A 17,516-nucleotide genomic window follows, 5' to 3' on the forward strand; every position below is an offset into this window, starting at 1 on the left:
CGCCGGCTTGTGCCCGCCCTCACAGTCAGCCATATTTGCGGAATACACCACGCCGCCGTTGACGCTGGCCATTGACCGAGCAACCCAACGATCCTACCAGCTCCCTCCGCAGGAATGTGTTTAAACGCCTCCTTGTTGGATGTGACAACATACTTTTATTGTTGTAAGTTTTTGTTTTATTTAACTCAAGACATCAGGATGAGTCATTTGCAAGTGAGCCGGGTCATCACATCGTCAGGAACAAAAGTACAGTGGGTGAAGCAAACATAAATCACGTAGGGTATAAAATAAAATAAATCAGGTGGGACATGATGACGCTTGTGTTGCGCCCGAAACGTCGTAATTTATTTGATTTTCTACCTACGTGACTTTACCGAAAGAACCAAAGAGTATGGATTCCTCTGCAATCAGGAAAGCTTCAAATCAAGATCAAACATAAATCGTGCCAAAAAATAACTATCAAAATAAAAAAACCTGCTTAACATAATAATATTTAAAATATAATACATTCACTGTAGCGTAAGTTGGCTCGGAATCAGAAAGGGTTGTATTCGCCATGAAAGTTCGCACAGACAAGGAATTTACTTTGGCAGGAAGGTGCATACATTCAACATATTGGAATCTTAAATCTTAACGAAGTGGTGTACAAGTCTAACTATACTAAAGGTACAAAGTCTAACTAATACTAAGGGGCTAAAGTATGTAAAAAATTTGAATACAATTAAATATAAAATTTAAAATAGCTATAATATACAATATACAAATACGGTAACACAGTAGTATGGAAAGGTACCATTGTGCTGATAAAGTGTTACAGTCTGTGAGTGCCCTTGGCCTTGTGCGGGCAGATTGTTGATACTAATCGCATAATTAATTACAATCAAGTTACAGAAACATTAAATATATTGGGATGTATAAAAACCATTGAAAGAAACTTCACGGTAGAGGTTCATGGAGTTGACGCTTAATAAAATCGTGATGAACACACACCAATTTCGATTTAAAGCTTTCGTGACTGCAGGGATTCATATTCTTGGTTCTTTCGGTAAAGTCACGTGGAAGGGAAATAATAAAATCATAAAAATAAAACATAATAAAACATAATAAAATAATAAAAATAAAACCTAATAAAATTAAATTCTCACGACGTTTCGACCACAACGCAAACAGCTTTCTTCACCTGAAGACGGCTGCTTGCGTTGTGGCCGAAACGTCGTGAGAATTTTATTTTATTATGTTTTATTTTTATTATTTTATTATTTCCCTTCTACGCGACTTCAACGTAAGAACCAAGAATACACACACCACTTTGTGTAATTAAACATATACTGTTGGCATTGCAGCAGCAAGGGAATGCTCAAGACATGCTTACACCACACCACTAGTTCCTTCTTAGCTGTACTGTACAGAACAAATATACAGGATATATATTCTTTCTTTTAGTGCAATTGACGGATGCGTTCAGTTCTTGTTTGCGTTGTTCATGGCGCACGTGTGCACCATGAACAACGCAGACGGCGGCATCATCGTCATCATCATCACCCCCACTGGATTTATTGCACCAATCACAGCGCCACGCGAGTGAGAATCCAGAGTCATTTCTTGGCATTTACGTCGATGGACTCCAGGAAACAACCCAACCCTACACACACACACGCAGAGAGAGGCGAGAGACGGGGGGGGGCTAGGGACACGCATCGCCTCGCCCACACACACATTTCTGACCCACAGCTGCTTTGCCTGCACCTGCGTTTGGCGTTCAGTCCTTTGGAGCGGCACACGGCCAACGCGAAAACGCCACCGACGATGTTTCTGAACGCGCATCAGCTGCTGCTGCCTCTGTCCCTTTGCGTCCTGGGTCTCGTTGGTGAGTAAAGGGAGAGCGCTCGCGATGTGTGGCGGGCCTGAATGTTCGTGTCGTTGATGCGTTTTCGCCTTGCGTGCAAAGCGAAGCAGAGGGGGGGGGGGATCATTTCCCATGTTATGGTGTCACGACGTTTGCTTCTCGACAGCCACTGTCGAAGGGAACGTTGCGATCTGCTGTCAGGTCGACAGCGTAAGCTTCATAATATAGGGGTTTGGGTGAGATCGCGTTATTTATAAATGTGTCGTAACCCTCCACCACCCGACACGGCCAATCAGCAAAAAAAGTGTCGCGTTTTTTCAAAGGACAAAATAATTCACTTCTTTAGCCCACCGGTGTGTTGAAGAGAGAATCAACAGCATTTTAAAATGTGAGTAGTACGACGTTTCGCTGGTAATTACAATCAGCTTCATCGGGCAAAAATGGTGAAGCTCTCCTGTTGCTTTCGGTCTTAAATAGAGCAGCCTCAGCAGGGTGACGTCTTCATTTAATTCAATCTGGGGCAGTGATTCGAGGCAAAGAGGGGGAGGGTATTGTAGTTGTATAGATTGGTAATCATTCAATTGTTATTCATTGGTATTTGTTTCCCTTATAAGGAATTGTAATTGTATTTATTTAATAATACGCTTCCAGGCCGCACTAAGCCTGTAGCTGTCAGAGCGATTGAAGTTATTTGTTTCTCTCAATTTCAATGGATTCTCTAATTAGTCTTGGCCAGTAATAATTAGTTTTACACAACACTTCAACGTTATCAAAATCATTTGAGTATCCTTGTTGACAAGCATGCTCTGCCACTGCCGACGTAAGCTTTCTGGCAAAGTGGAATTAACAGGTTATGTTTTAAGATAAAAGGTTATTTATAAATAAAAATATATTTTTTTACTGTAAGGAAGGAAATAAGATCCACATGTATATATTGATGCGTACGCACAGTAATCATGTGTCGGGATGGTGGTTTAGCATGCACTTCCAGACGTTACAATCCAGGTTCGATCTCCGGGCGCGGCATTTGAAACAATTGCAATTCCCCAAACTGCAGCTATCCCCTCTGCTGCATGGCACAAGCACATCGCAAGTCAATTCGGCAGGCCGCCGTGTGGTGGAGGGTACACAATGTGGGTGCTCGACTCTAAAAGCTCTCCTATAGACGCCTCGAGGGCGTGGAAGAGGAGGCCAAAATCGAACTTGGAGTAGCTGCAGCTCTCGACTTAAAGCTTCCGTGACTGCAGGGATTCACATTCTTTGGGTCATTCGGTAAAGTCACGTAGATATAGGTTCAAGGGAAATAACGATCGTTTGTGTTGTGATCGAAACGTCTTAGTTTTGTGTTATTTTTTTTAAATGTATTTTAAGGGGCCGTCCATAAATGACGTCACGCACCTAGTGGGGGGGGGGGGGTCAGACATTTGTATCCAAAAATGGGAGGGGTGGGGCTGGGTGGAGGGTGGGGTTGGGTGGGGGGGTGGGAGGGGTGGGGTTGGGTGGGGGGTGGGAGAGGTGGGGCTGGGTGGGGGGTGGGAGGGGTGGGGCTGGGTGGGGGGTGGGAGGCGTGGGGCTGGGTGGGGGGTGGGAGGGGTGGGGCTGGGTGGGGGGTGGGAGGCGTGGGGCTGGGTGGGGGGTGGGAGGGGTGGGGCTGGGTGGGGAGGGGCTGGTCACCCCGTGGTGCCCTTATAAAACTCAACGTTTAACCTACTCACACCGGCTTGTGCCCGCCCTCACAGTGGGCCATATTTGCGGAATACACCACGCCGCCGTTGACCCTGGCCATTGACCGAGCAACCCAACGTTCCTACCAGCTCCCTCCGCAGGAATGTGTTTTAACGCCTCCTTGTTGGGTGTCGAGATTTTGTTCGGCTGGCTTTTCTTTGTCATCATCATCATCATCACCATCGTCACATCATCATCATCACCATCGCCGTCACATCATCATCATCGGCCCGGCCAGTGGCGATGATGATGATGGGGAATGGAGTGAATGTGCCCAAGATCGCATCTTGGAGATGGAGTGCTGACATCAGCTTGTGTGCGGTTTGGAGAGCCCTTTATCCAGCAGTGGATTGACCATGGTTCTGAGGACGTATAATAGTGAACGTTTTGTCATTTATCTACATTATTCAATGTGTGTCATCTCACAAAGGGATTTGGCGAGTAATTCAGGAAGTCTGTTCAGAGATAACCCCCCCCCCCACACAATTTATGCTGGTTGTGCAGAAGTGACACTTTTTTGGGGGGAAGTTAACCAGGAGACGAGAGGAAAGACGTCTCATTTGCAAAGGGAGAACTGGTGAAAATGGTTTGAAATGCATTAAAGGAAGATGTCCTGCAGCGAGACACTGACATTTTGGATATTAATTAAAGTGCTTCTTTGAGTGCGTTATGCACACGTGTGTAAAGGGCACAGGAAAACGCCTATCTGCCATATTTTCTACACCCATTATCCACATCCCCAGTCGATCTGCGCAAGCTCCCACACCCTACATTCCGTGTTTATACGCCACAACACGTGGTACATTCATTCTGATTATCTGCATTTTTCACGGATACTTGGATTGTCTGAAAGTGGGACAACAATCACCCTATTATCAGTGTCAAACCGCGTGGAACTGCGTGGATATCTGGAGCAATGTTTTAGTTTTAGAATGTCTCGATAATAGGATCTTCCAATGTCTGCCGACCCCCCCCCCCCCCACATTAACGCAAGCAACATGAGCTTCATGGCTTTACGAGGACTCAATACGAGCGCCAGGGGAACCTTTCCTGAGCTCTATCCGATGGCCCCGTGCTGGATGGTAGGGCTCCCACATTGAGCTCACCTCTGTCAACTCTTCCAAAGGTCCTCGCCCACGTCCTGTGTTGCCCAAGTCATTGACAGCAGACGTGCTATAATTATCGCACGGAGCAAGTAGCGCCTCCTCGAGCTGTTTTTAACGTGCCATCTCCCAGGACAGATGGGGTAAGGGGCCGTCCATAAATGACGTCACGCGATTTTGGAAGATTTTGGACCCCCCCCCCCTTCGTCACACGGCGTCACAAAAAGTCAGACCCCCCCCCCCTCAAATATGACGTCACAAAGCTCCCCCCCCCAAAAAAAGTAAAACATGAATCAAATAGCTTTAAACTATTGTCATTGTAGTGCGTATTAAATGTGGCGCTGCACTCTGATGTTGTAGGAGAAAATATTTATAAAAAAAAGTCTATTTCATTAAGTAGAACGTGTTGTCTATATTTATGTAAAGTTGCGCATTTTGATGTGACGTCACATTTCTCAACGCCCTCCCCCATCGTCACAAATGTCTGACCCCCCCCTCCTATGTGCGTGACGTCATTTATGGACGGCCCCCTAAGGCAGGTATCGGCAGCGATGTCGGGCCTGTGCGCAACGCTTTGGTGTCCTTGTTGGGCGGATCCCTCCCCTCTACGCAACTAGAAAATCCAGTTTAGTCGTCCGTGTTTCGTAACCTTCATTTTACCTCTTTTAGAATAAGGTCAAAGGGGCCGACCATAAATGACGTCACACACCTAGGGGGGGGGGGTGGTCAGACATTTGTTGAGAAATGTGACGTCACATCAAAATGCGCAACTTTGAATAAATATAGAATTGTTATAACAACACTCATACAACATCAGAGTGCAGCGCCACATTAAATACGCACTACAATGACAATAGTTTAAAGCGATTTGAAGCATGTTTTATTTTAAAAATGGAAATATGGTTTTGGGGGAGGGGGGAAGAGCTTTGTGACGTCATATTTGAGGGGGGGGGGGTCTGATTTTTGTGACGCCGTGTGACGATGGGGGGGGGGGGTCAAAAATCGTCCAAAATCGCGTGAAGAGGCATCACGTTTGCACAACACGTGCCACTCCAAATTAAATAACTCATTAAGGGGGGCCATTTGTGAAGTCCCATGCTGGTGCAAAGCCTAAGGTAATTCAACTTGCTGTGTGGAGTATTGCAGTTTATAAGAAACAAACACAAATCGTACCGCTTCCTGCATTTGTGGAATTCTTCATATGCAATTGAAAACTCCACTGTAGAAACGCGTTTTGTAGGGGCATGTTGATTTTACTCGGGTCTCTAGAAGCCTCAGGGAATGTTTCGTTCGTGTATCGTGGATTGAAAAAAAACCCGGAAATTAATTCTGAAACCAACTTGTTCTCGCCCAACTTCTCGTTGTAAAAGTGAGTTGCGATGTCGTAATGAATGGGCAACCATCAGCCTCGCTAGTAATGTTAATTTAGGAGTCATATTCTTAGGTTTTTTCGGTAAAGTCACGTAGGTAAAACATCAAAATTAATGATGTTTTACCTACGTGACTTTACCGAAACAAACCTAAGAATATGATGCCTTGCAGTCACGAAAGCTTCAAATCTAGAATTAATTTAGGAGCTTTCGTGACTGCAGGAATTATTCTTTGGTTCTTTTCGGTTAAGTCACGTCTAAAAATAAAATAATAAATTAAAATAACATATTACGACGTTTCGATTGCAACACAAGCAATCATCATGTCTGTTTGTATGTCTGTCTATAGTTTTCTAGTTAGATTTTTGTTGCTATTTCTTTTATACCTGATGATGATTGCTTGTGTTGCAATCGAAACGTCGTAATATGTTATTTTAATTTATTATTTTATTTTTAGACGTGACTTAACCGAAAAGAACCAAAGAATAACTCGCTAGTAATGTCGTCCGTCGACGTGCCCCCCGGGGGATCGAGCTGCGGTAAACATTGTCCTCAGAACGCGAGGCGACCTATTATCAATAAATAAAATTGTATTGATTTAAAATAAATAAATAAATACATAAATAAAATCTTCATTTTTTCCTTTTATTTATTTAAAATAAATAAATACAAGTTTCTTTCATTTATTTAAAATAAATAAATAAAAGTTTCTTTCTTTTTAGCTTTTATTTAAAATAAATACAATTTAATTTAGTTATCTTTTATTTATATTTAAAATAAATAAAATGTATTTAAAATAAATACATCTTTATTTATTTGTATCTTTTATTTATATTTAATTTTTATTTCTAATTTTCTTTACCTACGTGACTTTACCGAAAGAACCAAGAATATGGATCCTGCAGTCACGAAAACTTCAAATCTTGGAGGCAACGTGAAGCAGGAGGAGAATTCTGACTGTGAGGCAGAGCGAGGCAACTCCCAGGAGTTTGTGGAAGTGAAAGTGTGGGTGGACTTCTTAGACAATACAAAGTCAAATGGAGACCCGGTAGATGTGCAAGCTTGAGACAATGAAGCTCCAATAAATGCACTTTTGTCACAGGCCTTTAATTAAAATAACGTGAAGTTGCACACTCAATTCCTAGGTTCAACCTGCAGAGTAAGATCATCATAGAAAGATAGATAAAGTTGTGCGCTTACCAACGTAATGGAACGTCTGTCCCTGCGACTTGTTGATTGTGATAGCGAATGCGGGGAGAATGGGAAATTGTCGTCGTCGCAAAACAAATGGCAAAGTCGTGTCGGTGGGGGCCAAGTGGATTCTGGGAATCAACACCGAATCGCCTCGTTCTCTCTCTCAAGCGTTCATCATAGACAGATAGAGAACGTTTTGATTTAAAGCTTTCGTGACTGCAGGGATTCATCTTCTTGGTTCTTTCGGTAAAGTCACGTAGAATGGAAATAATAAAATAATAAAAATCAAACATAATAAAATAATTCTCACGACGTTTCGGCGAGAGTCTGTCTTCTCGACAGACCTGCTCTCCACCTGAGGAGGGCTGCTTGCGTTGTGGCCGAAACGTCGTGAGAATTATTTTATTATGTTTTATTTTTATTATTTTATTATTTTCATTCTACGTGACTTTACCGAAAGAACCAAGAAGATAGAGAAAGTTGTTTATATATAAACATCATTTTACATCTGGAAGACTTAATTGAAAACGACATTTCGTGTTAATTTTATCTCGTCGTTAAGTAGATGTCCTTGATGGGGGTTCGGTTCGATGCGGACTTTCACCTGTTTGGGTTTGCGGGATCGAGATAAGGCGACACGGAGCTGCTAGCAGTGCGAGAAGACCGCCGTCAGCAGATCGATTCAAACGTAATGCAACATCTGTCCCTGCGCCTCCGTCGTTCATGCACAGGGCACGTAGGTTTGCAGCGCCCCCTGCATGAAAACGACGGGAAGTGCAGTTAAATTTCGATTTAAAGCTTTCGTGACTGCAGGGATTCATCTTCTTGGTTCTTTCGGTAAAGTCACGTAGAAGGGAAGTAATAAAATAATAAAAATAAAACATAATAAAACAATTCTCACAGCGTTTCGGCCACAACGCAAGCAGCCGTCCTCAGGCGAAGAATGAAACACCACCAAGCTTGGAGCGTATATTTAAGCTGGGTTAGAGGGGGGGAGGTGGGAAGAAGAGCGCCTCAACAAAATAATTTGCATATCAAGAGGAATTCAGCATATGGAAAATGCGTAGGAGGTGGGCGGGGGGGGGGTCCAAATCAATACTATGCCCGTGCATTATGCAGGATTAGCAGCATCAAAGGGGGAGGGGGGTAGCATTAACAAAGGAAAGGAATGTTAATAGTATGTAGCTGCAGTTACTAAACAACCACGTAAAAACTAAAGTATAAACTGCAAAACAAACTAAAGTATAAACTACATAGCATCATCAGTATACTTACTATACTCTACAATAAGCTGAGTTACTAACAGTAAGTAATACATAAAAAAATCTACGTTGTAAAAAATTATATAATATGCTTCCATCTAAACTTTATTCTCTTACATCACACGCGTCTATACCGTACTATATACTGCCATAGGCAAACCCAACATTAAATTACATACTGTATTGCTATAAACCACCCTATACCTTATACATTTTAATATAACACTATGTGTTATTCTACCCACCCTAATGTGTATCAAAATGATTTATTACGTCCTTCCAGTGATTGCTAAGCCAGAATCCATCTTCTCGGTTAAAATTGTCTCTGTGTTTGTATATGTGTGCTATGTAGTTTATACTTTAGTTTGTTATGCAGTTTATACTTTAGTTTTTTACGTGGTTGTTTAGTAACTGCAGCTACATACTATTAACATTCCTTTCCTTTGTTAATGCTACCCCCCCCCCCCTCTTTGATGCTGCTAATCCTGCATAATGCACGGGCATAGTATTGATTTGGACCCCCCCCCCCCGCCCACCTCCTACGCATTTTCCATATGCTGAATTCCTCTTGATATGCAAATTATTTTGTTGAGGCGCTCTTCTTCCCACCTCCCCCCCTCTAACCCAGCTTAAATATACGCTCCAAGCTTGGTGGTGTTTCATTCTTCGCCTGAGGACGGCTGCTTGCGTTGTGGCCGAAACGCTGTGAGAATTGTTTTATTATGTTTTATTTTTATTATTTTATTACTTCCCTTCTACGTGACTTTACCGAAAGAACCAAGAAGACAGGAAGTGCAGTTGTTCATCATATTCATCACAGATAAAGTTGGGCGTTTATATGATTAATAACACTGGTCAACAAAAAAATAACATTTTTTTCTGGCCTGGAATTTTGCAGCTGTTTTAGACTAATTTCAGGGAGCTGATTCCAAATCTGATTTGCCCTATCACATCTCATTTTTATGCTATCGGCATACCCCATTTTCATTGATTTTACCCGAAATTAACTCTGTCACTTATGATTGCAAGTTGTTGCGAGTCGGCGACTGCTTTAGTGTTAAAATACGGTGCTGTATTTTTAGGATAGTGTGTTTATAATATAATTTTATGTAGATATCCACATTTATTTAATATTTTTCTTCTGCAGTTTTTATTGAAAATGCAATATTTGATATCTCAAAAACCAGATTTGGAATCAGCACCCCAAAATTACCCTAAAACCTTATGCCAGAAAAAGTGTGTTGACCAGTGTAATTGAATACTGCATATCTCTCTTTGTCTCTCTGTAAGAAAATAAAATGTATGTGTTTTAGTCTAACGACTCACGGCCTTCCCCAATCAGTGTTATCCACCGACATCTGTTTCAACAAGCTCTGAGCCAGTTTTGACATTCAGTCAGGCTTGTTAACAACAAATACGAATTAGGTGCCAGACACTAATGGTGAGGAAACTCCATTTTGAAGATGGGGCCCTGTTTAACACGAAAACATCCAATAAGGAATTAAATTCAATTGTTTGTTACGTTTTGATTTAAAGCTTTCGTGACTGCAGAGATTCATATTCTTTCGGAAAGAACCAAGAATATGTTTGTTACGTTGTTGGTTTGCACATTTGGTCATATACTATCCTCTTATGAAGGCTAAACATTCTGCAACGACATCATTCATAATCAGCCATGCTCAATCCACTGCTGGATGAAGGGCTCCTCATGCCGCCTCCACTTCTCACGACCCCGCGATGCTGCACCTGCACATCGACCGATCTCATCGCTCGATCTCCGTGGCGGACACGTTTCATTCCTCTGCTGCTGCCGCCGTTATTATTCTTATCCATCGTCCCTTCCAGAGACGTGTCCTGCCCAATTCTAGATTTGAAGCTTTCGTGACTGCAAGGATTCATACTCTTAGCTTTTTCGGTAAAGTCACGTAGGTAAAAAATGAAATTAAAATTAATTAAAATATTATTTTATAAAATATTATTTTATTTTATTAATTTTAATTAATAAAAATATTATTTTATAAAATATTATTTTATTTTATTAATTTTAATTTCAGTTTTTACCTACGTGACTTTACACGTAGGTAAAAAATTAAATTAAAATTAATAAAAATATTATTTTATTAAATATTATTTTCTTTTTATTCATTTTAATTTAATTTTTTACCTACGTGACTTTACCGAACAAACTAAGAGTATGTGTCCTGCCCAAGCCCGCTTACCTGTCTCAAAATATATCATGATTTTGCTAACCGGCGTGCGTTCTCGAATCAATGATTTCCCCTTTCTGCCTCTTGAATTCCAAGCGTGCATCTCTCAATGTTTTTTTTAATTTCAATTGCACTAAGAACCTGGAATGTTCCTGACAGGCGTGGCCAGGGGGGATGGCAACTGCCTGGCTCATCAGATGGCGGAGGGGATGTACATCCCTGAGATTCCATGCATCTGGCCAACCTTCTGCTGCGGTGACTGCAACGGTGTCTACTGCTGCATCAGTAACAGCCTGCGCATCAGTGACTTTCATCAGGAGATCTGCAACATGTTCCACATGAGGTTTGTTAGCGCTGCACGTGAGATCGCAAAGCAACTTCTTGACAGTTTGTGCCGTTGTATACACAATGCAACATTAACCAATAATGTTGCCGATGGCACTTTACACATTTATTTGTGATGCTGCGTTTGAAATTGTGCTTAAGCACAAATAACAAAAACGCAACACATTTTACAATATAAGTGAGCCCTCTACAGAACATATAAAGCAGGGTCATTACCAAAACGTTAGAAATGACAAATTTTCGTGCATATTTTGACTTATTTTATTTTAGGTTGAGTTTTAAGATTTTGATATGCAGCACATTGGGCTGAATCCAACTCATTGGGGGACTTTACCTATATGCGAATATGTCGAAAGGCCCGATATGTGAACATCTATAGAAAATGACAGTTACACCGTGCATAAATAAGCTTACTTGATCAAAGTAAAAGAGCAGACTGCTTCACACACGCAAATATGCTTTACCATGCTTTCGGAGTAAGCAAATTTATGAAAGGTTAAAAATAACATTAATGATTGTGAATAGGTTGAAATTGTGAACATCCAATGACAAAGATCCCTCATATAGCCTTAACAACTATTGGGGCAAGTGCTGTTAGCGAGTAGCACCTATGAAGGCTGGCACAGCACACGAGAGGGGGTGGGTGGCCAGCACCATGCCTGTCCGCCTTTGTCTCTCTAGTGGCGATGTTTACACACTGCATTAGGTACTCATTTGAGGTTGAGTCGACCTTGGAGAGGCCCACGCCCACCAGGACCGGTTCAGATATTTGTCACCGTTGTTGGCCGTGAGCGGGAATCGAACTCGGGTCCGCTGAGTTCGTAGCGCGGTCCGCTAACCCCCCTAGACTATCGCTCCCCAACCACAAAATGACAGCTACGACTACACAAATAATGAACTGGGTGGGGGGCAATTAATTGGACAAGGTGGATGTGTGACAGTCCTGTGGGGCCGTTCATAAATGACGTCACGCGATTTCTGACCCCCCCCCCCCTCGTCACACGGCGTCACAAAAAGTCAGACCGCCCTCAAATATGACGTGACAAAGCTCTGCCCCCCCCCCCCCCAAAAAAAAATTAAACATGCTTCAAATCGCTTTAAACTATTGTCATTGTAGTGCGTATTTAATGTGGCACTGCACTCTGATGTTGGAGAAAACATTTATTAAAAAGTCTATTTAATTAAATAGAACGTGTTGTTTATATTTATTTAAAGTTGCGCATTTTGATGGGACATCACATTTCTCAAACGCCCCCCCCCCCTCGTCACACATTGTCACAAATATCTGACCCCCCCCCCTAGGTGCGTGACGTCATTTATGAACGGGCCCTGTATTTAAAAATATATTTTTTCAAATCATATTTCATCAGAGCCCAGTACAGAGCATAACTCGCGATGTAAGGAGGAGTTACAGAAACTCCGTGGACACACGTCCCAAACGCAGTGGCACCTGAGTTTGAGAGAAGGAGGGGAGATTGGCTCTCAGCCCACGGCGAGTGTTGAATGCGAGCTGGATACGTGTGTCCTGCATTTGATTCGCTGAAAACAAGGAAAGGAGTAGTGACAAAGACGAGGCTCACATTGGGCAAATTCTAGAAACAACCGTCTCATTAGCCCACGGTGATGTTAATGAACTTAATTTAACACGGTAATTGAAAACGTAAAATTCCTCCACCAGGTGGCTCGGTGATGGAGCGAGCGGCTTGCAATCGGTAGGTTGCGAGTGTTCACATTCCATAAAGGGGGGGGGGGGGGGGAGGGGGGTAACTCAGCCCATCGTCCAGAGATGATACAATAAACATCATTTTGTGAGAAAAAGTCAACGTAAAGACTCGCCCCCCCGCCATAGGAACGTGGAATGTTCACGAGTGGCAATGAAAAAAGAGATGGGCAGCACCTCATTGCTCATCACCTTCACTTGTATTTCTTCTCCCAAGATCGGGCGTTTTCTTGGGCATCGTGGCGGGAGTCGGAGTCCTGATTCTCTTGCTTGTGGTCCTCATCTGCTGCCGCTGCTGCTCCCGTTGCTACTACTACCGCCACCGGCAGCAACCCTACGCATTCGTGCACAGTAAGACCCCCCGGGAGGAGGGCAACCTCCCCTCCGATGCATCTTCTTCCACGACCATAGGGGAACCAGAACTTCTTCAAGCCCAGGAATGGTTCGCGAGATGCATGCCGGCCCGGGTTCATCTCCCCCTCCTCCTCCTCCCACCGTTGATGAACTGCGAGGCTCGTGATGCATTTCCATGACCAATGGAGGGCAAGCGCGAGCCTTGCATGTTCCAACGGCGACCCAGCTTCAAAAGCTGTGTGGCTCTGTGGATTGGATTGCTCCCAGTGACCAAGACTGGGACAAAAAATCGTGCCAGGCATTTTTAAACAAACCGGCCCAAATTCGGGCTATGGGAAATCATTCATTAAAATGTTTCAATGGGTTGTGAGACAAACTGTACTCTCGTAGCAGGATTTGCGATGTAACTTACTGGCGTGGTCTTGCCGCGCGATCTCATTGACCTACTTGGGCTGGTCCAAAAAGGAGATGGGCCGGTGATTCTTTGGGGCTGCCGAATATGGGACTCGATGCCAACTGAGAGCGTAAATAAGCAATGAAGCGTACACAGAGGCAGTGAAATATTAAAAATAATAGGTATATATATTTTTTACTCTGATCACATTTGCAATTTCCCCACAGCCTACCGGTCCTGGAACTTGACCAGCCCACCGGGTATTTGCCCGATGGACTGCTGCCCTATGGCCTGTCCGGATCCATCGCCCGAAACCCCCTCCCACTCGATGTATTTATTTAAATACGGTTTAACATAAATTTAACACGGAGGCTTTCATGACCAATTTTCTAGTCTTGGGCCTTAAAATGAATGTGCATCCATAACGGAGCAGGGAGTGGCAGGAAGTGACACTTAGAGGTTAATGTAAAAAACACCTATTATGAATTAATCTTTTACATATGCTTGTATTCAATTATGCTAGTCTAAGCAATGACCTATTGTACGTGTACATGTTTGCCATGTTTGTATTTAATTATAAAAGCCGTGCACCTCCTTGGGATTGGTCCCTCCCCCTCCATCCCACCTACCCCCTCGTGCCATTTTTTTTATTTTTCAAGGTTTAATGCATTCTGGGGTTAGCTTACACGATCCCAGGCAATCATCTATTCCGTTTGTCACTTCCATCTTAAATTTTTCTATAAAAAAAACACACAGTCTTGAAGTTAACCTTAGCGAGTATTCCATTGACTGGGTGTCCCATCTGTACTAACCTTGTGACCTCACAACTGGTTCCGAGGGCAGCCCGTGTTTAACCGTGCAGCTCCATTCGTTTAGGGGACCACGCAGCCCGAAAAAAATGTATTCGTCTGCTAGGACGGGTAACGTCACATTGTGAATCACGTGCGAGATGCACTTGCCAAGTCCGTATACCAGATCAGCTTGCATCCGAGTGGTCATGGGAACATTGCATCATCCTCCCCGCCTCCTGCATGGCTGGAGGTTGGGATCACGTTGACTTAAAAAATATTAAATATAAAGAGATTGCTCACTGACTAAATAACTATTTACTTTTGATTTACCTTAGACAATTTAATGGTAAACAATATATGTGTATTTTTGAACCTTGCGTTTTTAACACGAACAAAATGTTGTGGATTTGCTCTCCAACACACCGGTGTGCTGTACTAGTAACGAATTGGCATGTTCTGTTTACGTGACAAACCTAACTAATTGGCTGTGTCGGGTGGTGGCGGGTTTAACGAATTTTTTTTATTATTGCGATATAACCCCAAAAAAACGATATTACGGATGATATTGGTCGCGAAAGTCTACGTTTTAAACTGAATACTATTTTCATCTTGAGGTCCGCCAACCCTCGCCTCCACAGTGCCGGATTACAGAAATTACATTGCCGCCACCCCCAGAATTTTAACATGCCAAGTTGAAACAAAACGTGAGGATAAGGATTTGTATTTACTGTATTGCGTTCAAATGGCTCAACAACTTGAAGCGCCTTGCATCACACGTCATCGCAACTATTTCGTTGCCCTGCTGCAGACGATTCATGGGAATTCCCAGTGGCAGCTGTCACTTAGACACAAGGTGTACGCAGTGCCTGCCTGACAACTGGCAAAAGCTCGCCAGCAGGGGGTGATGTTGCTCTTTTTTTTTTAAAATCTCAAGTTCAAGTTCATTTATTTGGTATAGCCCTGTGAGCCATTCGGCTCTTGAATCGGGTGCAACCGCAACAAACAAAAAACAAAAACATGAACAAGAAAACATCTTAAACAGTGAATATGTGACTAAGTGCAAACAGAAAATCCAAGAAAAGACAGCAAAATATTGCAGAAAAAACACCGTACACCAACGCTGTGTGCAAAAATCCCAGTGGGATGCAAGTAAAACAGTTTAGTAGTTTGTGAGTAATTAATCGACGTGCTGCAAATTTGCACAACGACGCAACCGCTTTCTTGTTCCCTGTGTGCAGTCCAAGAGCCTCATAACGGAGAGGTGTTTCCAGGGGACCAGACTCTCTATCCCCACCAGCCCACCTACTACATCCCCCCCAATGCCAACTATGGGCAGTACCCGCACCCTCCGCCTCCTGCCCCCGCGGCCGGACATCCTGCAAGACAGTGGCAAGGCTGAGCCCAGAGAGGCTATGCGGTGGGGGGTGGGGGCGGCCTGGTGCGTACGTGGATGCAACAGGTGGGTTTTTTGCTCCAATGCATTTGCACTTTCCCCACGCAGTAATCCTTTCCCGCTCCGAGACATCTGGAAGTTGGTGGGGTGTCTCGTTCACCGCTGAATGTCCGGAACCTGCAATCGGTTCAGCGTTAATTTTATTTGGAGAGGCATAGCGCCGTTGTTTTTAAAGACGGTGTACTCACCGCAGAGAACTTCTATAATAGCTGGTGCCAGACTGTGCCATGCGCCCTCCCGCATGGCCTTGTCAGAGTCTCGGGTACGTCTTCCGACCTGAAGATGTAACGATAAATATATATAATAATAAAAAATCTGATTCCAGAACGGAATCGGATGTGAAAGGGTTAAGCAGTACCTGAACTTGAAAGAAAAATAAGTAATATTTTAAAAACTTTTTTTTAAACACGCTTTTATGAAATGTACTAGTAATGGCAGAACTCCACGACTCCAGGAAGTGGCCCCGAAGCTTGCCATAACGTAAGGGACCGTGGCCAATTACAGCCAACGTCAGTTGACTGTGGACAATTAGACCCCAGTTGAAACATAACATATAAAAAATTAATTATCGGTCATTTGTTGTTCTTTTCTTGGAAGCCACAATGCAATGTCCCCGCAAATAAACACAATTATTGGGAGGCACAATGCGTGCCCTGCATTCAGAGAGAGACACACCGGCTTGAGATCGGTGCAAATTCCGCCGTATGTTTGTCTTGATGGCTGACGTTCTTGTTGTATTCCACTTTACCCACAGGTCAGGAGCCTGACTCACCTGCTCAAGAAAGCACGGAGAGAAGAAATCAGAAGGGCTCAAGCAGATGTTGTTACTGTACATAGTCCACGAAATGGATATACTTTAAATCTTTCGCATTGCGAATAATAATTCTATATTGATTTGAAGTTTTCGTGACTGCGGGAATCCATACTCTTTGGTTCTTTCGGTAAAGTCACGTAGGTAGAAAATGAAATAAAATAAATCACGACGTTTTGGGCTTTCCCACGCTTGTGTTGCGCCCGAAACGTCGTGATTTATTTTATTTTATACCCACGTGACTTTACCGAAAGAACCAAAGAGTAATAATTCTATATACAGAACAGCACTCTATTATACTCTGTCCTGCCAGCAGATGGCAACACATTCTTTCTGTTTGTTGTTATTTTTTTAGTCGGCCATAACAGGAACTGATCGGTGTTCTAACACTTTTGTGGTCCTAATTTCTTTGCACGATAAGCTATTCAAAAGAATAACTTTAGATGTTTTAACTGTAACATTGTGGGCATTTTAAACCAAAACAACAACAACAACAATAACGTTTCAGTGCCTCTGGTCATACAGATAATTCAGAGATTCGGTCTCAGCACATGCTTATCCAGAGATGAATGCTAGTGGTACGGCACAGACGAATGTTCAACCTCTTTCGCACTGTATGTAGCCAACCGTGTCAATTGGAGGTGTGGGGAAGGACAACAAACTAAAAAAGACAACTCACACAGTACATTTAAACGTACTATTTAATATACAATGTTTTACATGTGTTGCTGTTTGCTAGCAATAGGTCGGTGTGGGGATATATCGATTAAATAAAGGTTTTACCAAAAGGGACCTTTTTCCGCTTAAATGTTGAGATGAATGACGGTTGGCAGCCACAAGTCTTAGCATGGCTGCCATGGGCCTTGGTGCTAGGAATGATACGTAGGGGTGGTGGCCCATGTTCCCTAGGCGCCCCTATCGCGTCTCCCAACGACGTAGGC

At 43.1% G+C, this 17,516-nt stretch overlaps 1 protein-coding gene across 1 annotated transcript; it reads left to right on the forward strand.

Annotated features, from left to right (window-relative positions):
* The first annotated feature begins 1,640 nt into the window (after positions 1-1,640).
* Positions 1,641-16,653, forward strand: LOC144730082 (protein shisa-4-like). Its single transcript, XM_078610622.1, has 5 exons — positions 1,641-1,867; positions 10,867-11,050; positions 12,990-13,123; positions 15,550-15,770; positions 16,519-16,653. Exons 1-4 carry the CDS (start codon positions 1,807-1,809, stop codon positions 15,708-15,710), a joined length of 540 nt encoding a protein of 179 aa, XP_078466748.1. The 5' UTR covers positions 1,641-1,806; the 3' UTR covers positions 15,711-15,770; positions 16,519-16,653.
* The last annotated feature ends 863 nt before the right edge of the window (positions 16,654-17,516 follow it).

Source organism: Lampetra planeri, chromosome 34, assembly GCF_965212315.1.
Source record: "Lampetra planeri chromosome 34, kcLamPlan1.2.h2, whole genome shotgun sequence".
NCBI classification, from domain to species: domain Eukaryota; kingdom Metazoa; phylum Chordata; class Hyperoartia; order Petromyzontiformes; family Petromyzontidae; genus Lampetra; species Lampetra planeri.